General features: G+C 41.4%; 1 protein-coding gene across 2 annotated transcripts in view; it reads left to right on the top strand.

Annotated features, from left to right (window-relative positions):
• The first annotated feature begins 9,620 nt into the window (after positions 1-9,620).
• Positions 9,621-25,458, top strand: part of ramp1 (receptor activity modifying protein 1) — a 282,345-nt gene continuing 266,507 nt past the window's right edge. The window contains exon 1 of one of the 2 annotated variants that reach the window (XM_034186678.1): positions 9,621-10,062. In XM_034186678.1, coding sequence (XP_034042569.1) covers positions 10,014-10,062 — 49 coding nt within the window. In that variant the 5' untranslated portion in view covers positions 9,621-10,013. The remainder of the gene's footprint in view (positions 10,063-25,458) is intronic. The other variant, XM_034186677.1, reaches the window with a different exon arrangement.

Below are 25,458 nucleotides of genomic sequence, written 5' to 3'. Positions count from 1 at the left end.
GCACATGTTGAGATAATGGGGACACAATCTGTTGCACTGCTGATTTGCTGACACTCTTAAAACTGCAGAAAACATGGCGTGTGACATCTGTTCTCATTTTGTGCATGCATAATATTATTAGCTGGATCTCCTGCCCCTGCACGTCCTACATTTTTGGGTTGAAAATGTCACAATTGGTTCAAAATGCTGCTACCCATCTTTTGTCAGGAAGCAGAAAGTTTGACCACATTACACCCATTTTGGCATCTCTTCACTGGCTTCCTGTCCCTGTGAGATCAGATTTTAAGGTTCTGCTATTAGTCTATAAATTTATTCACGGACTGGCACCTCCCTACTTAGCTGACCTAATTAAACCCTACGTACCGGCCTGGACTCTGCGTTCTTACGGCGCAGGACTACTTTGTGTCCCTAGGGTGAATAAAATGTCTGCGGGTCTAAGAGCTTTATCTTATCGTGCACCTGCTTTGTGGAATGATCTCCCTGCGTCAATAAAACAGTGAGATTCTGTAGAGACTTTCAAATCCAGGCATAAGATGCACTTATTTTTCCTTTCGTATGGCTAGCATACTGGCATAGTATGGTACTATGCATTCTACCCTTATAAATCCATTTTATTAGTAAACAGAACAGGCCGCAGCCTCAACTTTATCTAAAGTCTGGGTCTTTTAGTTAAGCTTAGGGCTAGTGGCTGCCGATCACCTTAGTATTTTTTCTGTTTTTCTTGTTGTCTTTCTGCCACCTGATTCTGTTTTTTCTCTCTGTTTGAGGTGCAGTTCTATCCAGAGATAGGAGTGATGTCTTCTTCTGCAGGCCTCCCATCCTGGACACCAGCATGGACTCCCAAAATTTCCTGCATATTTGTATTGTTAAGTATGTCAGTAGCATGGCCCAAGCAGAGGGTCACCCCTTTGAGTTTTGTCTGCTTGAGGTTTCTTCCTCAAATCATTAGAGGAAGTTTTTCCTTACCACTGTTGTCTGTGTGCTTGCTCCAGGGGTTGTAAGATTAAACCTTACTTGTGTGACGCGCCTTGAGGCAGCTTTGTTGTGATTTGGTGCTATATAAATGAAATAAATTGAATTGAAATTGTACGTTCTTCCTCCTTTTAGACAGAGCTGTTTCCGTGGGTTTTCTAACTGGGTGTCTACCGTGTCTGAGACCTTGTCAGTCAGCAACAAGAAGGGTGTCTGAATGAAATAGATGGTGCTCACTCCCCACACTGTGATGTGATATGGATTGACTTACACAAATATGGATTGACTTGCACAAATGAAAGTCTCTTTCTGTGCGAGTGTTCATGCTGTCCCATTCAAGTTGCTCCCCCCTCCCCGGGGTAGGTGACCATATTGACTATATCAGGATACGCCTGTGGTTACTATACCCCAACATTTATACAACCAATGAAAATAATCTTTTTGCAGGGATTTCACTGGAAAACATTTGGTAAATTTATCCCCTATAATGCTCATATGTTGAAAGTCAAGTTTATACACCTTTAAAGGACATATCTCTGTTGTGTGGGCCGCTGAAGAGGAGGTACTGCTGGCCCACCACCACCAGAGGGCGCCCTGTCTGGAGTGCGGGCTCCAGGCACCAGAGGGCGCTGCCGCCTCACAGGAGCAGCCGGGGTGACAGCTGTCACTTCTCGCCTACGACAGCTGTCACCAATCATCTGATCAGCAGTGGTATATCAGCAAGACGACATCTCCACCTCTTTGCCGAGATATCGCTCTACCTAGGAGGTACAGTACTCAGCCGACTGTGTTGTCTTTTTGACATTAACACTTTGTTACTTTTGTGCGTTAAATAGCAGACATTCTTCCGACGAGAGGTGGAGGTGGTTTTCCCACCATACGGGTTGCTGGGTGCAAACGCACCCACATTTAACTGTTTTTGTTCCTCGCCAGCAGTACCAGATCCGACACGCGGAGGCAGTGGCCACCTGGGAGCTCGGGACTTGGCGGCTCCAGTATTCCCGGGGTTCGGTGGCGGAGGAAATCGTGTGGTTCTGGTTCTGCTTTGGACAGACGTCTCTTATCTTCGAGCCTGCCCACGTGACACATTTTGTGAATTGACTTCTTTGTCTATTGTTGTAATCTGTTGTGTTTGTTGTGCTTATTCACAACAGTAAAGTGTTGTTATTTGACTTCCTCCATTGTCCGTTCATTTGCGCCCCCTGTTGTGGGTCCGTGTTCCTACACTTTCACAACATGTCTCATATTGTTTGACGTGGTGTACAACAATTCAACATCAAAATATGATTGTAAGACTACTCATTCACACACAGTCACAATCTGGTCACTGAAGGACTTTACTGCTACTTAAACTTCTCGTTTAAGTGCTTTTCCAAAAAATATTGAACTCAGCATTTGTTGATGGGTGACATTATTCTGAGCAAATATAGAAACAGCACAATGGCAAACCAACAGAGTGAAATGAACACTGAAACATCAGATCACAAAACTACTGATCTCAGCATTCGTTCAGATCAGAGGGCCTGCCGAGCAGATGCTTGGATAAAGTCATAAATATGGTATTATTTCTGGGAGATATGGACTTTATGCCAGCTCACGGGTGTGCATGCACATTGAGCATACCACTGCGGTTCAGTGAGCTCTGTACAGAGAAGAGAAGACGGTCATTCACCCTGAACTCTCTCAATTTTTTGAGAGTGTCTCTTGGATTTTGGATCCAGATGTGGGTGGAGTCTGCAGTCTGTACTGGAAGACAATGCTGTATTACCCCTGTTATAAATGGTGCTGTGACCATGCAGCTGAATCTCCCGATGGTGTCATTTTAACCCTGCTGCCTGAACACATAGCTGTATTTCTTACAATGGCAAAAGTCTGGAATACAGTATTTGTTATTTTCAGGTATTATGGGCTTTCAACCAGTTTGCAACTGTACACATGCATTGCGCACGCTGCTCGATCAGTGAGCTACGTACAGAGAGGAGAAGACGGACACTTTGTCCTGAACTCTGTAAATTTTTTGAGAGAGTCTCTTGGATTTTGGATCCAGATGTGGGTGGAGTCTGCAGTCTCTACTGGTGGACAGTGCTGGTTTAACCCCATTATAAATGGTGCCGTGACCATGCAGCTGGAACTCCCTATGATGCTGTTTTAACCTTGCTGCCTGAACATGTAGCTGTATTTTGGATTAGTAAATTCTGTACAGAGAAGAATCAACAGACACTTCACCTTCAACTCTCAATTTTTTGAGAGTTTGTCAGATTTTGGATCTGTTGCCATGACTGAGCAGCTGAAACTCTCCAAAACATTGTTTTACAGGGCTGCTGCTGTGTTACCATGACTGCATCAAAATGAAGACATTTATCACTTTAAAAACGAGTCATCATGCTACAACATCACATATATGTAACCTTTGCAATTAATCTGTGGCTCCTTTGTTACATTAGCAGCAGTTTGTCCGCATTTCATTCAACAACATGCACTGGAAGATTTGCTCAGAGTGATGTAAACACTCATAAATACTCTGAAAGATCTGGAAAAACAAGTACATTATTTTAGCCAATCTCCATGGCTGTTTGTTTTGACTGGCTATGCTTAGCGGCAGGTCACAGACATGCACAAATTAATACCGGCATATCATCACATGGCCTCAAATAGCCAAAATCTGAGTTGTTGTGAATTCTGTGAGACATGTCCTTTAAAGTCATGGGAAATGTTCTACCTCTCCACCCAACAATGAACGGTGGACCTCTCACATATCAGTCAAATGCCGCTGCTCTACCTTAGCTCTCAATAAGGATAAACATTTCAGAAATGCATGAACATGTATACATTTGGTCATCTTCAGTGTTGTAGCAGCTTTACTGAGACTCTACAGAATGACACTGGGAACACTAAACCTCAACCAAAACACAACGTTGCATTTCCATAGTGTTTGCTGGGAAGTATGTTCAGATGATGAACAGTCAAAGCAAGGTGAAGGTCAGCAAAAATATAGTTCAAAAACCAAATTTGTGAAGATTACTGTGTGGTCTATGTGGCACCATGATGATGTCACTAAAACATCATGAAATGATGTCACATTTTCCAGATATCTGTAGTCTATATGGCAAAATTAACAGTGTTTGGGTGGTTGGTGTCACAGCCATCACTCCTATATGTTTAAATGACTCTTACAGCACATTATTTTGTGCATAAGTATAAGCCCTCCAATGGTTCTCATTTATTATTGTTTTCTACATATCTCCCCTGAATGCCATTGTGTGTGAAACATTATATTATTCAACACACACAATCATGACAATTAAAAACAGATTTTTTTTTTCTTATATGTCTTTTCCAAATGCTATAAGACAGAAAGAAATCATGAACATAAAGAAGACACTAAATTAAAAACATACTCGAGCAAACTTGCTGTTACTTTTTGATCCTTCTAACAAATCAGAGAAAGTCAACAGATGCAATGCAGTCGTTTTTTTTAAACGAAACATATCACACACACAAATGAATACTCTAAATTATAAATAATGCATGTAAAAGCAAATATAAATGACAGCTAATGTTTGAAATGAACATGTTCTAATATTTATTCCCTGTGATGAGCAGGGCAAGCACAGGATCCAAGGACAGCTGGTGATAAACATCTTGGTGGTGCTGGTGTAGCAGTAGATTTCCCTGCCTAGTCCAGTACAGGCATTCAAATGAACAGTTGGAAAATAACTACAATTCCACAATAATCATTTAATGTCCTTATCAAAATCAACAGTTTCACAGATAACATTAACCATTTACAGCTATATTATGCCTCATTTACAGTGGGGCAAATAAGTATTTGATCCACTGTCGATTTTGCAAGTTTTCCCACCTACAAAGAATGGAGAGGTCTGTAAGTTTTATTGTAGGTACACTTCAACTGTGAGAGACAGAATCTAAAAAAAAAAAAAAAGTGAAAATTACATTGTATGATTTTTTAAATAATTCATTTGCAATTAATAATCATAATAATAATAAGAATAATAAGAATTTCAACAACTAAAATGTTTAGAAAGAATTTAAATGTTACAAAAATGTTACAAATAATTTAATAGTTACATTTATAAACAATGTAGGTTAAATATTGCAAGTTTTACCGTTACAGCTTTGTCAACATTAAATGAGGTCAAGAAAGATGTCTTGACTTTATTCTTTATAAAACAAGTATTTATGTTCATTGAATCAAGAAAGGGTGACTATAAAGTGAGTATTGGCAAAACGGGTTATTTTCATGTTGTGATGGCAGGGGGTGGGGTGGGGGGGTGATGTCGGCAGCTACTCAAAGTAACTAATAAAGTAACTAGTAATCTAACTTAGTTACTTTTAAAATTTAGTAATCAGTAAAGTAACAAAGTTGCTTTTTTAAGGAGTAATCAGTAATTGGATTACTTTTTGAAATTAACTATGGCAACACTGTCCACAATAGCTTGCAGCCACAGAAAGTGGACTCTCTACTACCAGAGCTCTGAGACTTAGCAGCACAAACTTGCTGTAACACAAAAGGTGCCCTGACACTTGCACGACTTTGATCCGTGCACTTGCACGCATATCACTGTGACAATCCCACCCGCTGTGTTCCCAGCTGGATGCGGTGCTTTGTCCCACAGGCTGCCACGTGCTGTGCACTGGACGCTGAGTATATAAAATAATAATTTTGTAGTGGATTAATCATTTTCTCTTCAAGTTGGCTGTTGAAAACAGCTCTAATCGCTTCCGGAATCACAACGGACCACTCCAGGAGCAGCTTTTCTTGTGAGCGCGCTGAACGAGGTGGAGAAAGCATTTGGAGCTGTCTAAAATGGTAATTATTTCTCATGTTTACATTGTAATGCCTTGGTGAAACAACTGCATGTTCTTTGCTTCTTGTGTGCAGCTGTAAAAGTATGTTCATGATGGATTTAACATCTAATTCTAATCGATAAGATGAGCTGCGCTCTGATGCGGTGTGCTGACGCAATCGCTCACACTGTTCCCGTAACCCGTAAGTTGGAGAGGAAATGGCGTCTCACTAATTTAGAAGATCTTCACTTAGCCTGGAAAAAGAGTCTGTTGCTCTACAAAAAAGCCCTCGGTAAAGCTAGGACATCTTACTACTCATCACTAATTGAAGAAAATAAGAACAACCCCAGGTTTCTTTTCAGCACTGTAGCCAGGCTGACAAAGTGTCAGAGCTCTATTGAGCTAAGTATTCCTTTAACTTTAACTAGTAATGACTTCATGACTTTCTTTGCTAATAAAATTTTAACTATTAGAGAAAAAATTACTAATAACCATCCCAAAGACATATCGTTATCTTTGGCTGCTTTCAGTGATGCCGGTATTTGGTTAGACTCTTTCTCTCCGATTGTTCTGTCTGAGTTTTTTTCATTAGTTACTTCCTCCAAACCATCAACATGTCTATTAGACCCCATTCCTACCAGGCTGCTCAAGGAAGCCCTACCATTAATTAATGCTTCGATCTTAAATATGATCAATCTATCTTTATTAGTTGGCTATGTACCACAGGCTTTTAAGGTGGCAGTAATTAAACCATTACTTAAAAAGCCATCACTTGACCCAGCTATCTTAGCTAATTATAGGCTTCCTTTTCTCTCAAAAATTCTTGAAAGGGTAGTTGTAAAACAGCTAACTGATCATCTGCAGAGGAATGGTCTATTTGAAGAGTTTTAGTCAGGTTTTAGAATTCATCATACTACAGAAACAGCATTAGTGAAGGTTACAAATGATCTTCTTATAGCCTCAGACAGTGGACTCATCTCTGTGCTTGTTCTGTTAGATGTCAGTGCTGCTTTTGATACTGTTGACCATAAAATTTTATTACAGAGATTAGAGCATGCCATAGGTATTAAAGGCACTGTGCTGCGGTGGTTTGAATCATATTTATCTAATAGATTACAATTTGTTCATGTAAATGGGGAATCTTCTTCACAGACTAAGGTTAATTATGGAGTTCCACAAGGTTCTGTGCTAGGACCAATTTTATTCACTTTATATATGTTTCCCTTAGGCAGTATTATTAGACAGCATTGCTTAAATTTTCATTGTTACGCAGATGATACCCAGCTTTATCTATCCATGAAGCCAGAGGACACACACCAATTAGCTAAACTGCAGGATTGTCTTACAGACATAAAGACATGGATGACCTCTAATTTCCTTTTTTTAAGCTCAGATAAAACTGAAGTTATTGTACTTGGCCCCACAAATCATAGAAACATGGTGTCTAACCAGATCCTTACTCTGGATGGCATTACCCTGACCTCTAGTAATACTGTGAGAAATCTTGGAGTCATTTTTGATCAGGATACGTCATTCAATGCGCATATTAAACAAATATGTAGGACTGCTTTTTTGCATTTGCGCAATATCTCTAAAATTAGAAAGGTCTTGTCTCAGAGTGATGCAGCTAGAGTACTGACAGGGACTAGAAGGAGAAAGCATATTTCACCCATATTGGCCTCTCTTCATTGGCTTCCTGTTAATTCTAGAATAGAATTTAAAATTCTTCTTCTTACTTATAAGGTTTTGAATAATCAGGTCCCATCTTATCTTAGGGACCTCATACTACCATATCACCCCAATAGAGCGCTTCGCTCTCAGACTGCAGGCTTACTTGTAGTTCCTAGGGTTTGTAAGAGTAGAATGGGAGGCAGAGCCTTCAGCTTTCAGGCTCCTCTCCTGTGGAACCAGCTCCCAATTCAGATCAGGGAGACAGACACCCTCTCTACTTTTAAGATTAGGCTTAAAACTTTCCTTTTTGCTAAAGCTTATAGTTAGGGCTGGATCAGGTGACCCTGAACCATCCCTTAGTTATGCTGCTATAGACTTAGACTCCTGGGGGGTTCCCATGATGCACTGAGTGTCTCTTTCTCTTTTTGCTCTGTATACACCACTCTGCATTTAATCATTAGTGATTGATCTCTGCTCCCCTCCACAGCATGTCTTTTTCCTGGTTCTCTCCCTCAGCCCCAACCAGTCCCAGCAGAAGACTGCCCCTCCCTGAGCCTGGTTCTGCTGGAGGTTTCTTCCTGTTAAAAGGGAGTTTTTCCTTCCCACTGTCGCCAAGTGCTTGCTCACAGGGGGTCGTTTTGACCGTTGGGGTTTTTCCGTAATTATTGTATGGCCTTGCCTTACAATATAAAGCGCCTTGGGGCAACTGTTTGTTGTGATTTGGCGCTATATAAATAAAATTGATTTGATTTGATAAAGTCCCTAATTGTGCATAAGCCTACAGTTCACATTAGCTCCAAAATGATGGAGACACACAGTTGGCTTTGTCTCTTGATGGCCATTCCTTGGGCATGCCCACTACATCTCCATAAGAGGTCTTGGAAATCACTTCAGAGGTGTTATCTGGTTACAAAAGCAGCATTTTTAGATTTAGAAATGTTTATTTCTTGCTAACTTTTACAAAATATTTGAGAAACATATTAGATTTATACAGAAAAACAGCTGTTTTGGAGTGTATTCCACCATCTTGGATGTCTATTTTGACCTCACCTAGCTGAGAGCTCACTTGTAATTAATGCGACCATAGGGTAAGTTTATGACTTAAAATGTCTTAAACGAAGGCGTTAGAAAAAAATCCATCCACCCCCTCACCCCGTACAGTTGTCACGGAAGGAAAAAGTAAGTGAAACCGTTTTTCATACATTTTAACATGGGCTCCTATGGGAATCTGCTCCTGTTTAGAGCCAGCGTCAAGTGGCCAGTCAAGGAACTGCAACTCCGTGTTGTTCCAGGTAGGCATCATTTTGGACTCTCATTGCTCCTGCTTGATGAAATACCACATGGATATAGATTGTGGGTTAGTGCTGTTGTGGTATAAATAAGTAAATAAACACTGCTCTGCTTAATAAAATGCTCTTCTGAGTAAAAAAAAAAGTAATTTCTGAACCACAACTTCAGTCACAATTAAGGATATGCTTATTAATACTTCAAATAAGAATGTTGGGACAGTGAGACATGTCTTGACTTGTTTCAACACCAACATGTAATGTAGGCCTTTTGCTTGCATGCGATTTATGAGGTTTTTAATCAAAGAGTTTTGCTGGCCACTGCTGCTTGTTATACAATTTACATGGGCTGTAACGCGTGACGTGACCACTAGGGGGAGGTGTGGGATAGCGTGTACTCGGCGCAGACTGCACCTGATTTTACGGGGAACCTTTTCAGTCATCACACCACCTGAAAGAAGTTAAAACTTTTCAACTTCGAAATGTCTCCTTTAAAGTTCTAAAATGCAAAAACACATACATGGTTTCCCTGTTAGAGCCATTTTACACCTGAACTCAACATATTTTGTGTAATTGTGCATTATTATTATTATTATTATTATTTTTTCAAAAAACAAAAACCATGTGCAGTGTGTCTACAAACTGAAAATCGGTGGTTTCGCTTCAAATGTGACTTTATCAGAACTTCCAGGTCCTTATCATGAGGTAGATTTCATTTGAAAAGAGTTGCAGAAGTAATTTACGCGTCGATCTGTCGGGATGTGATCCACCGCCAGTGGAAAAACACTATGGATTCCTCCTCCCTCAGCTCTCCACGCCGCTCCGCGTGGGTCGGCTGCCCCGCGTCCCCTCAGATCATCCACAGTGTCCTCCCCAGGAGAAACCTGCGCGTCGTGTTACAGCTGGTGCGTCCCGTTGCGCGCGGCGCGGCACATCCAACCCACGCGCGTAACGAGCGATCTCCTCGTGTCACCAAACCTCTGGACAGACGAAGATAAGTCTTCAACTTTGCGAGTGGGAGCGCTGACGTGTTTGTCTTTAGGATGTCAGAGGATCTGTGACAGAAGAGGACTCCGGGGACGCGCGCACAGCTTGCGCAAACCGATCCGGCAGCAGAGGCTCGTGTGACTGATTCCATGGATTTGTGCTCGAGTCATCACCTACACCGAATGATGTCACCTGTTTCCCCTTGACCTGCTTGGCCTACCTGTCCTCGATCTCTTCACTTTCCTCTCAAACTTGATCTGGACTGTCTGGTGGACGGTTTTGGACATCATGGGCTCGCAGACTGCGCAGAAACACACGCTCCTTTGGTTGGTTGTAGGTGAGTGTAATTTTCATCTACAGCCTGCAGAGTGAGAAAAAAAACTGTCATTATGACAGTCTTGCCTTTTTTACTGTTTAGAATAATCAATTTAAAGGAAAAGTTCACCTTTTTCCAACCCTATATTAAAACAGTGTTCACGAGAGACATCAGTGGTCTGATTCCCACACACACTCCCACACACTGACGTGTTGTTTTTTTTAATTAAGAATAATTGTTGTCAGTGAGCTTCAATTCACCACACATGGCTGAGGAAGGTGTTTTAACTACACATGACTTTATATTATGACTTCTTTGTGAATTCATCATGAAGTCAGTTATGCCAATCAATCTGAAATCATTTATAAAGTGCCTGTCCATCTGCACCCTAATGTGTCACTTTGTGTGGCATCTAAAAAGAAGCCGTGACTTAAAGAAGAACATCATGGCATCAAAAGGTGTACAGGAGGCAGGTGATGAATTTCAAAAACTTAAGGTTAGAGTTATGGTTAGGGTTGTGCATGTAGGGTGGTTAGGGTTTGGGTGTATATATATATATATATACACACACACACACACATGCACAAATGTATTTTGTTGTACAGACACATTTTATTTCATGTATGGCACTTTTTATGCTGTTTTTTTATTGTGCACAGTTTATTTATTAATGTTCTTTCAAGCACTTTGAGGTTCTGTTCTTGAAAGGTGCAATATAAATAAATTACTTATACACACACACACAGGAGTGATTACAATAGTCTGTGCACAGTTACATGAGCAAGGTACTCTAATCAGACAGACATGAAATCAAGACAGTTGTGTCTGTGAGTGCTGTAATGGGGAGAGGGCTATGAGAGTCCTGGGAGTTAAAAAATTACACTCAAAATAACACCTATTACCTATTTTGTATACATCAGCATGTTAGTGGTCCAACGTCTGAAGAAATGTCATATTGGTGCATATCTGTTCTGGTGCCTTTGGTGAGTCACTTTGAGTTTGTGCACGATGCTGTGATCTTTGTGGAATCAGTCGATGTCCTTATTGCAGCACTGAGTGGAGAGTCGGAGTGAGTGGGTTTGTGATTGTCCTGGTGCAAGAGCAATATCCCAGCATTCAATGAGTTCCTTGACTCAGCCATCAGCAGTGTTTCTGTATGTGGTGAAAGTGTTGGACTTGTAGAGACATTCACTTGTCTCTGTGTCCTCAGTCTTTGAGATGGAGAGACTCCAGGGTTGAGTTTATGGCAGCCATGTCTCACTCTTTTTTTCATGCTTCCGTCACAAAATGAGTCACATTTTCATGACGTGCTTTTTTTATTTTACTATTTCTAACCCTACCCCATCCCCGAACCACAACCCCCACAGACCCCCCTGCATCACCTCGTATTTGTGTAAAACAGCGTAACATTAATACAGCAGAAAGAAACGTGTATGTTGGAAATAATTTGACATCAGTACTAAAATTATAGCAGTGTTTCCTGAGGTATTGCATAATATCCACAGAAGCATGCATAGGTCAGGTCTGGGAGCATCCACCACCCCATGGAACTACCTTGGGTCATGGATGGCCACCACTCAGGCAGACAACCAATCCATCTCCACTTCATGAAGGTAAACATCTATCTGCTGCAGCCAGGTGAATCGTGAGTGTCCCCTTGGCCTGGAAGTAAGCACAGATGGATGGACAGGTTGATTTTTCATGCACTATGAGTCAATGAAAAAAAAAAAAAAACACTGAATGGCCACTTGTTTAGGTACAGCTAGTTGCAGGTTGAACTCGTTTATGTAAATGTTTGTGGTGTAGATTCACCAAAGAGCTGGTCTATTAAAAAGAACACGAGCATCGACTATTCAGGTGGAGAAAAAAACAAACACAGGAACTCAACCCCCCCCCCCCCCCCCCCCCCCCCCCCAAAAAAAGCCCAAAACAAAAAGCAAATCAGGCTCAGGTGACTTCAGCTGATCTCAGCCATGTAGTGAGTGAAGGAGTGAGCTCATGGGTACAAGTGGTTGAAATGAGTTTCTGTCAGAGGCGGATTGTGTTCAGCGGCGGGGTTAGACATCAGCCTCCTGGATTCTTATATATATACACTCAACAAAAATATAAACGCAACACTTTTGGTTTTGCTCCCATTTTGTATGAGATAAACTCAAAGATCTAAAACTTTTTCCACATACACAATATCACCATTTCCCTCAAATATTGTTCACAAACCAGTCTAAATCTGTGATAGTGAGCACTTCTCCTTTGCTGAGATAATCCATCCCACCTCACAGGTGTGCCATATCAAGATGCTGATTAGACACCATGATTAGTGCACAGGTGTGCCTTAGACTGCCCACAATAAAAGGCCACTCTGAAAGGTGCAGTTTTATCACACAGCACAATGCCACAGATGTCGCAAGATTTGAGGGAGTGTGCAGTTGGCATGCTGACAGCAGGAATGTCAACCAGAGCTGTTGCTCGTGTATTGAATGTTCATTTCTCTACCATAAGCCGTCTCTAAAGGCGTTTCAGAGAATTTGGCAGTACATCCAACCAGCCTCACAACCGCAGACCACGTGTAACCACACCAGCCCAGGACCTCCACATCCAGCATGTTCACCTCCAAGATCATCTGAGACCAGCCACTCGGACAGCTGCTGAAACAATCAGTTTGCATAACCAAAGAATTTCTGCACAAACTGTCAGAAACCGTCTCAGGGAAGCTCATCTGCATGCTCGTCGTCCTCATCGGGGTCTCGACCTGACTCCAGTTCGTCGTCGTAACCGACTTGAGTGGGCAAATGCTCACATTCGCTGGCGTGTGGCACGTTGGAGAGGTGTTCTCTTCACGGATGAATCCCGGGTCACATGGTTCAGGGCAGATGGCAGACAGCATGTGTGGCGTCGTGTGGGTGAGCGGTTTTCTGATGTCAATGTTGTGGATCGAGTGGCCCATGGTGGCGGTGGGGTTATGATATGGGCAGGCGTCTGTTATGGATGAAGAACACAGGTGCATTTTATTGATGGCATTTTGAATGCACAGAGATACCGTGACGAGATCCTGAGGCCCATTGTTGTGCCATACATGCAAGAACATCACCTCATGTTGCAGCAGGATAATGCACGGCCCCATGTTGCAAGGATCTGTACACAATTCTTGGAAGCTGAAAATGTCCCAGTTCTTGCATGGCTGGCATACTCACCGGACATGTCACCCATTGAGCATGTTTGGGATGCTCTAGATCGGCGTATACGACAGCGTGTACCAGTTCCTGCCAGTATCCAGCAACTTCGCACAGCCATTGAAGAGGAGTGGACCAACATTCCACAGGCCACAATTGACAACCTGATCAACTCTATGCGAAGGAGATGTGTTGCACTGCATGAGGCAAATGGTGGTCACACCAGATACTGACTGGTATCCCCCCCAATAAAACAAAACTGCACCTTTCAGAGTGGCCTTTTATTGTGGACAGTCTAAGGCACACCTGTGCACTAATCATGGTGTCTAATCAGCATCTTGATATGGCACACCTGTGAGGTGGGATGGATTATCTCAGCAAAGGAGAAGTGCTCACTATCACAGATTTAGACTGGTTTATGAACAATATTTGAGGGAAATGGTGATATTGTGTATGTGGAAAAAGTTTTACATCTTTGAGTTCATCTCATACAAAATGGGAGCAAAACCAAAAGTGTTGCATTTATATTTTTGTTGAGTGTATATATATATATATATATATATATATATATATATATATATATATATATATATATATATATTAAAGTTATACTGAAATTTAAAACCACCTTTTCAAGCTCCTTTTCAATCTTGTGTCTATGCTTGAAAAGTTCTGTTATTGGAAACGAGAAGAAAATCAGGTTTGGATTTGCTGCAAGTGGTTATTTGTTAATGAAGTAATTAAAGTGGTGCAGCTTTTTATTCAGTGTCTTTATGCTGCTCGATTTACTCCAAATGACTCAATTGATTTTTACAAACACTTGTATCATCTTGGATAATTTAAAGTACTGTAGAGGCACATACAGAGTGCACATATTTGTTGAGGCGCCACAATATTTAATCTAAAGTCAAAGCTAAATTCATGTCTTTTGTCCACTTCTGCAGTCAAAGACATTTCTGTCAACCAGATTCAGATCACTTTTTGAATCTTGTCCAAAATACAACTTGGGACAGACAGGCATGGGCTCCTGAATATTCCCCACCTTTGAGCTTCGTCATGACCTTGACCCTGATTGGTTATTCTTGTCTTGTTATTGATCAACCATCTTTGATGCAGATTTTTGATCCTAAATGTTTACATTTGATCCTGATTACTGAACTTTGATCTTTGATCCTGAACACCAGGCTTTGCTCTTGACGAGTGCTGCCAGGTCATGAAAAGCTTAATCTAATTAATTACAAGGTTTGCAACTAATTAATCTAAATGAATCACGTTTAATCACAGGTATAATTTATTTTGAAAATATCAACCCCTCAAATCTCCAAAAAACACACATAAACTCTCAGAAACACAAAAACAGTGAAGAAAAGTAATTAACTCTTAAAGATAAAGATCAGCTTTATTTATCCCGAAGGAAATTATTTTGCCAGAGAAAAGGAACAGTAAACAATGGTAAGTTAAATACACAGAATTACAGAAAGTGCTGGTAGTTAAATAGAAATAAAAAAGTCAACTGGAATACAAAAAAAAAAAAAAAAAAAAAAAGCAAGTGTAACGCAATGCTAAAATACCCTTGGCTTGTCTTCTTTATAATTTGCAGTTGTTTAATTGGTATTTCAGTGCAAAGCATATATATATGATGTTTATGAGTGAATGAATGTTTATGAGTTCAATGGTATGAATATTTCATTAGGTGAGCGCTAGAGCATACTATTCAACTCGGCTTTGCCTCCTTGAATGGTATGCTCTAGCGCTCACCGAATTAAATATTCATTCCATTGAAAGAATGTAAAAGCATTCATTATTTGTTTTATCTAACAGCTATAATAGATCCTTGTCATTTAATATTTTATTAATTTATAAACAGAAGAAAAGGGACTTACATTTTGGGGTTTCACTGCTGCTAAAGTCCAACACGAACTTTAAATAGGAGTCCAAATTGTGACGTGTAGTCTGGTGATGCTGTGCACTGACTTCGTACTTTCATAAAAAAGAAAAACTTCATGTAGTTCCTCAGTCCAACTAAAAATCATGTCAGCTTTTCATCTGAACAGCTCCTCATGCATCCAGACGGCTTACAGAGGAGATTTTTTGTGTGTATGTGTGTTACAAGAACTAGCACTGTCAGTTAGCTCAATCAAATCGGAGTCCCGCTTGCGTCGTTGTCCCGTGTGTGCACGGTGTACTATAAAAAAAGACTTTGTATTTCTTCAGTGCAGCGAAAAAAATCACATCAGAAATTAGTCCAGCTTTTCATTCTAACTTCCTGCTAACAGCCTCCAGATGGCTTACAGCGCAGTGTTTGCGTGCGTGCGTGTGTGTGTGTGTAGGTGTGTGTGTGTAAGTGTGTGTGTGTGTGTGTGTGTGTGTGTGTGCGCACAGAGTGCAATGGTACCAAACATATGGAACCAAATTTGCACTCTAAATCTAATCTAATTGCACTCTAAATGTAATGCAACACAAATGGGACAAATAATTCATGTCACGTGTCCACATTGTAACATGAGATATTTACACAGAAAGATGTTAGAAATATTTTTAAACTTTTAATTAAATACGTACCGTAAATGTTTTTTCCCCTGAACTGTTAACACGTAAATATTGACGTGCACGTCATCCAGTGCGTGAGCGTGGTGTCCCTGCTCCACATGGAGCACTGAGTAATTTTATAATGTTTTCTTGAGATTTCATCGCATGTGCAGCCAGGATCGGATTGAGGCACTGTGACTTTTTCAACTTGTTGCACCAAGACAGGGAACTGCTGGGGGAAGACTCCACTCCGCTAACTGATCGGATCTGATGGTACAAAGTGCCACAGAGTGACTTTTCTTCACTAAAACACACAGGTAAGACCTTATATTTACACTGTGTGTGTGTGAATTCACACCACCTGAGGAGCGCAGCTTTCAGGAAATCAATTGACAGCATCAATTGACATATTTGTTGTTTATTTGAGAACATTTATTTAACATATTACCAGGCAGCACTTTGCAAATATTTTATTTTCCTGTTTGTATAATGTTACAATAAATTGTCGCAAATGTAGGTTTTGCATTTTGTTCCCATACTGTACTGAAAATGAACCAAACCGTGACCTCAAAACCGAGGTATGTATCGAACCATGATATTTGTGTATCGTTACACCCCTAATATATATGAGGTCTGTGAGAAAAGTATCCGACCTTTTTATTTTTTTAAAAAACTATATGGATTTGAATCGTGCACTTGCATCAGACAAGCTTGAACCTTCGTGCGCATGCGTGTGTTTTTTCACGCCTGTCGGTTGCATCATTCGCCGGTGGGCAGGCTTTGAGTGAGCACTGGTCCAGCCCTCTCGTCGGATTTTTATTGTTGGTGAAATGGCTGAGAGGCTGCCGCTTTGCTCCATGAATTTTTTTTCAGAAACTGTTAGAGACAGCCAGTTGGAAACCATTCAAAAGATTCAGATGGATTTCAGTGAAGATTCTGTTGGTATCACACGGATTAAGGACCATTAAAACTGGATTAAAAATGGCCCACAGCGGCAGAGGGCGCACCGCGCCCCGAGCAGCCATCGACAGGCTGGAACGAGCAGATCACTTCCAAATTTAAGGCTCTGTTGATGCAGGACGTCGTGTGACTAGCGAGAAGTTTCAGAAGAGGTCGGGATCAGCACTTTATTGGCACATTCCACTGTTAAAGGAGATTTTGTAATGAAAGACGTGTGGACGGATTCGCGCGTCGGGACGCAGACGCTCACAGCCGCTGGACAAACAACACCTCCGTGTTGGAAGTCTCACAGGACAAGTTGGAACATGCCCAGCTGTTAAACAATTTCTCAGATACTCACTCGACTGAAAAGCCATCAAACGCCGTCTGAATCTTCTGAATGGTTTCCAACACGGTGTTTTTTTTTTGTTGTGCACAATGAGCGGCTCCGTGCCGATCCGCGAAATCCTCTGCACGTCTTTCATTACAAAATCTCCTGTAACAGTGGAATGTGCCACAAAAGTGCTATGTCCAGCTCTCTTGCCATTTCTGTGGTAGTCACACGATGTCCCGGATCAACACAGCGTTCACTTTAGAAGTGATCTGCTCGTTCCAGCCTGTCGATGGCCGCTCGGTGCGCCGCGCGCCCTCCGCCGCTGTGGGCCGTCTTTAAAAAGGTTTTAACACTCTTTAATCCGTGTGACGCCGACAGAATCTTCACCGGAATCCATCTGAATCTTTCAAATGGTTTCCAACTGGCTGTCTCTAACAGTTTCTGAAAAAAAATTCATGGAGCAAAGCGGCAGCCTCTCAGCCATTTCACTGACAATAAAAATCCGACGAGGGGGTGGACCAGTGCTCACTCAAAGCCTGCCCACAGGCGAATGACACAACTGACAGGCGTGAAAAAACTCACGCATGCGCACGAAGATTCAAGCTTGTCTGATGCAAGCGCACATGATTCAAATCCATATAGTTTTTGAAAAAAATAAAAAGGTCGGATAGTTTTCTCACAGACCTCGTATATATATATATATATATATATATATATATATATATATATATATATATATATATATATATATATATATATATATATAGTTATTTACATTAATTATTAAGCTCCTATTGTCTTACTTTCAATTTGTACATGCTCAATAAAGCCCCTCTATCAATCAGTCAATCAATCATAGACAATATTTATGAGCTTTAAATAAGAGCAGAAGTTAGCTTTGAGTTAGCAGAAGTTAGCATGCACGCTAATATCCTTAAAATGTCTGCTAAATCACTTCAGAGGTGTTATGAGGCTACAAAGACAGCATTTCCAGTTTTAGAAGTGTTTATTTCTTGCTAATGTTTACATAATACTATATGACAAAAACGTTATATTTAAACATTAAAAATGAAGCAGTTAGCAGCTTGCTAGACCAGGAAGTGACATCACTACACTAAAGTCCACGAGATGTCTTGTAAATCACTCCACAGGTGTTATCAGGTTATAAAAACAGCATTTCCAGTTTTAGAAGTCTTTATTTCCACTAGCTTTTACATAATATATGATAAAGGTGCTATATTTATTCAGAAACAAAGCGAAGTTAGCAACTCCTGACACCAGGAAGTGACATCACCACGCTGACTTCCGTGAGAGCATAAAATAAAAATAGGAACAGAATGTGACTTTTTAACCTCTTAAAATACCTCTGAAAATACATCCAGGTTAGCCATCTTTGAACTTGTCCAAGGTCTGTGTCCCAAGAATGTTCCCTGTGAATTTGAAGTCTCTGGCAGTAATAGGACTGGACTTATGCTGAGCGCAGTCAGGACCATACCATATCGACACTCAGTACCATACTGACTATCTTACAAAGAAACTCAGGGTTAAACTGGGTTTCCACTATAGAAACAAAAGTTGTTTCTCCTTTAAGGTGAGAAAAAGACTGATTCAGGCAACTTTTGTATCAATACTTGACTACAGTGACATCTTATACATGCATGCAAATCTCTCCTCTCCGAAAACGCTGAATTCAGTGTATCATGCAGCATTAAGTTTTCTAACAGATTTACGTTTTCATACTCATCACCGTAGTCTTTATAAAAGTGTTGGCCGGCCTTCTCTGCACAATCATAGATGGGAACACTGGTATTGTTTTCTTTATAAGGCCATCCTGTGCGACTTGCCTCCTTATTTATGTTCTCTCTTGTCTCTTAAAGTCAACATCAAAAGCTGTAGTCTTAGGCTCGATAGATTGATAATGTACGCTATTCCTCGTACACAGACTGTCTTTGGGGAAAGTGCCTTCAAAGCATTTGCACCCTCGTCCTGGTATAAATTACAGCGTCATCTTAAATTGGACTGGCTCCCAAGTATGGAAGATTTCAAAGCTAGGATCAAGGACTTTTTGACTACTGCATGCACATGTCCTCTTACCAAACACAGCTGGTGATTATAATGTAATGATGTGATTTTTCAAACTGTTTTAACTGTTTTTATGTTTGTTTTGTTGTTATTTCAAGTGTGTACTTTATGTGGAACTACTGTGCTGCTCTCTTGCCCAGGAATTCCTTGCAAAAGAGATTCTGAATCTCAGTGGGATTATTCCTGGTTAAATAAAGGTTAAATAAAAGACAGATGAACAGACGGATGGGCGGACGTCAATACTTCTCAATTCCCAATGGACATTTTTGATGGCTTTGGGTAATAAAATACAACAGGTACAACAAAATGAAAGATAAATGACTGGAAGATATTTTGCACAAGATTGATAAAATTGCACATAGGTTGAATAACATTCTTCATTATGTATCCTTTCTGCAGAAGAGGGAGTAATTATACAGTCTGATTGCCACAGGTAGGAAAGACTTCCTGTGGCATGAATATACGAGGTCTGTTAGAAAAGTATCCAACCTTTTTATTTTTTTCAAAAACCTGATGGATTTGAATCACGTGTGCTTGCATGTGCCAACCTTGAACCTTCGTGCGCATGTGTGAATTTTTTCACGCCTGTCGATTGCATCATTTGCTTGTAAGCAGCCTTTGTGTGAGGATGGGTGTAGTCTCTCATCGTTTTTTCTTTGCAAGGAAAATGGCGTAATGACTGGAGCAGCGCGACTGCATCAAATTTTGCCAGAAACTGGGTGACAGCCAGGTGGAAACCATTCGGATTATTCAGATGGCTTTCGGTGACGATGCTATGGGTATCACACAGATTAAGGAGCTGCACAACCGGTTTAAAGACGGCCGCACAATGGTGGAGAGCTAGCCGCGCTCCGGGCGGCCATCAACATGCTCAAATGACCAGATCATTTCCAAAGTGAACGCTGTGATGATGTGGGACCATCGTGTGACTATCTGAGAAATTGCGGAAGAGGTGGACATCAGCACTTTTTCGGCACATTCCACTGTGACAGATGATTTTGCCATGAAATGCCTATCCCAGCAGTCACAGGGTGTGCAGTAGGGTAGCCCTTGGACAGGACGCCAGTCTATTGCAGGGCCTGGAGCTTGAAATTTGAGCTTTACTGTTGAAATTGGTTTCTGATTGCTTTGATCCTGTAAAAAATGTGAAAGAAAGCTCAGTTGTTTCAAAGCTCAAAGAAATAATCAGGACAAAAGCGATCAGCAATCAGCAATCTGGTTCTGCATCTAAATTTAATGGATGCCCATTTCAGACATCCTGTTGTCCGACTGATGAACCGGCAGCCTGGCTGACAGATTGACAGATGAACGGGATGAACGGTAACAAAAACATAATCTCCTTTATGATGGTAAAACATAAAAAGTAAGGATCATTTATATTGTCCTTCAGGGTCACTGCACAGGATCATGTATCTTTAGTCTCACTGTGGTACATGTACAGTTCAAGTGACATTGAATATGTGCTTCAATACCTTTGCCAAGAGTTTGATAGAAATGCTGGATGCAACCTTCATAAAAACGAGTCCATCCCATGCTGACAGTGGATTCTGTGCTGCCAGTGTACATACATACACAGCACTGCAGGTTTATACCTAAGAAGACATTCAGATCCCAAATCCTTACCCTGAAACAAAACACTTATTACTTGTGGGAATATCCATACATGCATTCTCTGTCCTTGCTCTTGGCTGTTTTGTAGCTGGGATCTACTTTTTGTATTTTCTGTTGCCTTTGAAAAAAAAAATGAGAAAGAAACAAGAGAATTTAGTATGTGTCTGCATGAAATATGTAGGTGCACACGAACACACTGAGCTTCAGTGTGCACAGAGACGCTGATGCTTTGTGACAGGTGCGTTCAGCCAAACTTCCCCTGCTCCTTGTCTCCTTTTCCTGTTTCAAAGGCACCATGTAGGTGTTCTGTATTTGCAGAAACAAAAAGTTATGACTCATCACAGCAGCACCAGGGTGTCTCATTACTGTTTCACCATAGTTCCGCTTAAGACTTATTTTCAAACTTTTGGATGAAAAAAAAAAACTTTTTAAAAAAGGCTTACCTCACTGCTGTTCATCTTTCAGCTGCCCCCTGTTGTTCACCACAGCAGATCCGTGACAGATCTGCATTAGGATTTGGCACAAGTTTGACAGGGTTCGATATTAAAGGTTGTCAGATTATCCAGATCAAGCAGAAAAGCTGTGCAGACAACAGTGGTAGTCCATTATGTTGTCCAAATTGGATAAGTTTAGTGTTTTAGTGTAGAGGGTTTTCAATCATATGACTGAATTGCTGTGGGACAGTTAACGTCTCCATCGTGGATTACTACGCGGCTGGCGCCTGAAAGAAAATAGAGAGAATGAAAGCTTATTACGAGGCTTTAAACCCTCGAGATAAAGCTGTTTATTGTGATCGATGTGTAGTAGTTGGTTCAGTGGATCCGTATGCTATACCGGATAGTGAATTTAATGATGATGTACCAAAGTGGCCGGCAGTTTCACAGCGTAAGCTTAATATGGCCAGAACCAAGCAGACCGCCTGTAAATCCACTGGAGGAAAAGCTCAGAGGAAGCAGCTGGCTACCAAAGCCGCCCAGAAGAGTGGTCCCACTACCAGCAGTGTGAAGAAGCCTTCACCGTTACAGGCCCGGGACTGTGGTGCTGAGAGAGATCCACCGCTACCAGAAATCCACCGAGCTGCTGATCCGCAAGCTGCCCACCAGGTCAGCCTCACTGGCCTCCTGCAGAGCATCACAGCGGAGCTCTGAAAGCGGAGGTCGGTCTTGAAGTTCTGAGTAATTTATCTCACCAGGTGCTGATAGTGGCAGATCTCTCTCAGCGCCACTGTGCCGGGCCTGTAACGGTGAGGCTTCTTCACACCGCCGGTAGCTGGAGCGCTTTTCTGGCGGCTTTGGTAGCCAGGTGGTTCCTTTGAGTTTTTCCTCCGTTGGATTTACGAGTGGTCTGCTTAGTTCTGACCATATTAAAGCTTCCTTCAGATCTGCTTTGCCTGTTCTGCTGAGCCAGGTCTCTCTGCGTCACTTAGAAAAACCTCGTAACACTCCACAGCTTGATGCACAATAATTGCTGATAGCCTGTCAAATGAGCGACCTGTCTCATTTTTATCACATCTGTTTGAAAAAACAAAAACAGCACAAAAGTTGACCATTGTTGAAGCTTTTGCAGTTGTTCACCAAATGCACGTAGCATATCACATATCACAGCCACCGCGTCGAAATCTAACATGGCTGCAGGGCGCAAAGATCATGTGACCGATACGTCACATGAAAACTCTTTATAAAGTGGTTGAATTCTTTATTTGAATAATATATTTTAGCACTGAAATCAACTGGGGAATTGCGAGTACATTAGTCATGTGACAGACAAATTGTGTAGTGATTTGCTGGGAACCGCAAATGCGGTTTTAGCACAGTTAGCCTGCAGAAAGCATTATTAAATTTAATTTTCCACCATGGCTGACGGCCTGTGTGAACTGAGTGACTGGAAATGTGATGGATTTAATCATTCTAGTCTTGAGAATAATGTCATGTTTTACAACTTGCTTGTGTCTTGTAACGCAATGCTAACATACTAATGTTAGCATGTGGTGACTGAGTGTGTGTTGAATCTGCTGATACAGTCTATGGCAGTGAAACAGACAAATCACTGTGAAAATTAGGCGTTCGCTTTTGTATAAGAAAATACTACATCTAATATGGTAAGGGCTATTTTTGGAGTTTTGCATCTAAAGTAAAACAAAACGCTAGTGGAAAAAAATAGTTACTTTCAGTTAAGCTAACATAATGCCAAAAGCAAAAATCCAGTATCCAATCAATCAATCAATCAATCAACATTTATTTATAGAGCGCTTTACAGCACCGAATGGTGTCCAAAGTGCTTAACATTAAAAACACAAATTCACAAAAATAAAACACATATACGAGGTCTGTTAGAAAAGTATTGGACCTTTTTATTTTTTGTAAAAACTATATGGATTTGAATCATGTGCGCTTGCATCAGCCGAGCTTGAACCTTCATGCGCATGTGAGTTTTTTCACGCCTGTCGGTTGCGTCATTCGCCTGTGGGCAGGCTTTGAGTGAGCACTGGTCCACCCCTCTCGTCGGATTTTCATTGTCAGGAAAATGTCTGAACGGCTGGAGCAGCCCTGCATCAAATTTTTCAAGAAACTGTGAGACAGCCAGGTGGAAACCATTCGGAAAATTCAGATGGCTTTCGGTGAAAATCCTATGGGCATCACACAGATTAAGGAGCATTACAACCGGATTAAAGACGGCCCACAGCGGCTGAGGGTGCGCCGCGCTTCGAGCGGCCATCGACAGGCTGAAATGACCAGATCATTTCCAAAGTGAAGGCTATGTTGATCCGGCTATGTGTGACTACCAGAGAAATTGCAGAAAAGGTGGACATCAGCCATTTTTCGTCAGATTCCGCTGTTACAGGAGATTTTGTAATGTAAAACGTGCGGAGGGATTCGCGTGTCTGGATGAAGCCACAATGGCGTTAGGTCTTCCACCATTCAGAAGATTCAGACGGCTTTTGGTGGCTTTTTAGTCAAGTGAGTATCCGAGAAATTGTGGAGAGCTGGGCATGTCACAACATGTCCCGTGAGACTTCCAACACGGACTTGCTTTTGTTCTCCGCCATTGCGGCTTCGTCTCAACGTGCGAATGCCTCCGCACGTCTTTCATTACAAAATCTCCTCTAACAGTGGAATCTGACGAAAAATGGCTGATTCACTTTGGAAATGATCTGGTCATTTCAGCCTGTCGATGGCCGCTCGAAGTGCGGCGCACCCTCAGTCGCTGTGGGCCGTCTTTAATCCGGTTGTAATCCTCCTTAATCTGTGTGATGCCCATAGGATTTTCACCGAAAGCCATCTGAATTTTCCGAATGGTTTCCACCTGGCTGTCTCACACAGTTTCTTGATAAATTTGATGTAGCGCTGCTCCAGCCGTTCAGACATTTTCCTGACAATGAAAATCCGACGAGAGGGATGGACCAGTTCTCACTCAAAGCCTGCCCACAGGCAAATGACGCAACCGACAGGCATGAAAAAACTCACACATGCGCACGAAGGTTCAAGCTTGGCTGATGCACGCGCACATGATTCAAATCCATGTAGTTTTTACAAAAAATAAAAAGGTCTGATACTTTTCTAACAGACCTCGTACAATAAAATTTTAAAACAGCACATAAAAAACAGAACATGTCACCTCCCCACTAGGTTTGAAAAGCCAGTTTAAATAAATAAGTCTTTAACTTAGATTTAAAAAGTGCTAGGTCAGGAATAGTGCGTAAGTCGAGAGGTAGCTTGTTACACAGTCTGGGACCAGCTACTGCAAAAGCATGATCACCCAAGAGTTTGTATCTTGACCTCGGAACATCTAAGTAACGCTGGCCAGACGCCTGTAATGTCCTACTGTAAGTAAGCAAAGTTAATATTTCAGACAAGTAGGGAGGTGCGAGGCCATAAATAGCTTTAAAAATAAACATTAAAATTTTTAAATCAGTTCTAAAATGAACTGGAAGCCAGTGGAGTGAATACAGGACGAGCGTAATATGCTCACACCTAAAATTGTTTGTTAAAAGACGAGCAGCAGCATTCTGCACCAACTGGAGAAGTGCAAGAGATGACTGATTAATGCCAGAATAAAGTGCAGTATAATAATCAAGTCTGGAGCTGATGAAAGCGTGAATGGCTGTCTCAAGATCATGTGTACTGAGGAAGTGCTTTATTTTAGCCAAAAGACAAAGCTGGAAAAAACTTGCTTTGACAACAGAGTTTATTTGTTGATCGAACCTCAAACAGCTGTCAAATATCACTCCCAAATTCTTGACAGCTGGTTTCACATAATTAGTCAGAGCACCAAAATTTGGCGTTACTAAATTTGGTATGCCAGAGCGCTCAAACACCATGATCTCAGTTTTGCCATCATTCAGGTAATATTGTGCATCGCTAATATAAATGAAATGCAGAAATGGATAGCATGTGTTTAGTAAGGCTGTGTTTGATGTCCTGAGAGAAATTTTGATTTCCACTGTGGGGCAAGTTTCATGTTATATATGACAAGAGGAAGTGCTCTCCCACTTGCCAATAGGACAAGTGGGACAACACTGCTTAATGCCTGTTTAATGCTAGGTACCCTTCCTGACGCAACTCAAGTCATACCTGGAGAAACATGCACATCACCTGGTCTTCCTAAATGGTCTCGAAGCCAAGTCAGTACTACACAGGACCTTCTTTGTTCCACTTCTGAGATCTGATGGTGTCAGGTGCACACAAAGCAGAGTGGCCACAAAAAGGCTTATCTCTTTGCAGCTTGACAGCGTGCTATGTTTCACCAAAGTGT

Source organism: Thalassophryne amazonica, chromosome 14 (genome assembly GCF_902500255.1).
Source record: "Thalassophryne amazonica chromosome 14, fThaAma1.1, whole genome shotgun sequence".
Taxonomy (NCBI): domain Eukaryota; kingdom Metazoa; phylum Chordata; class Actinopteri; order Batrachoidiformes; family Batrachoididae; genus Thalassophryne; species Thalassophryne amazonica.
The sequence above is the reverse complement of the archived record's forward strand: the minus strand, read 5'-3'. Positions and strand labels throughout refer to the sequence as shown.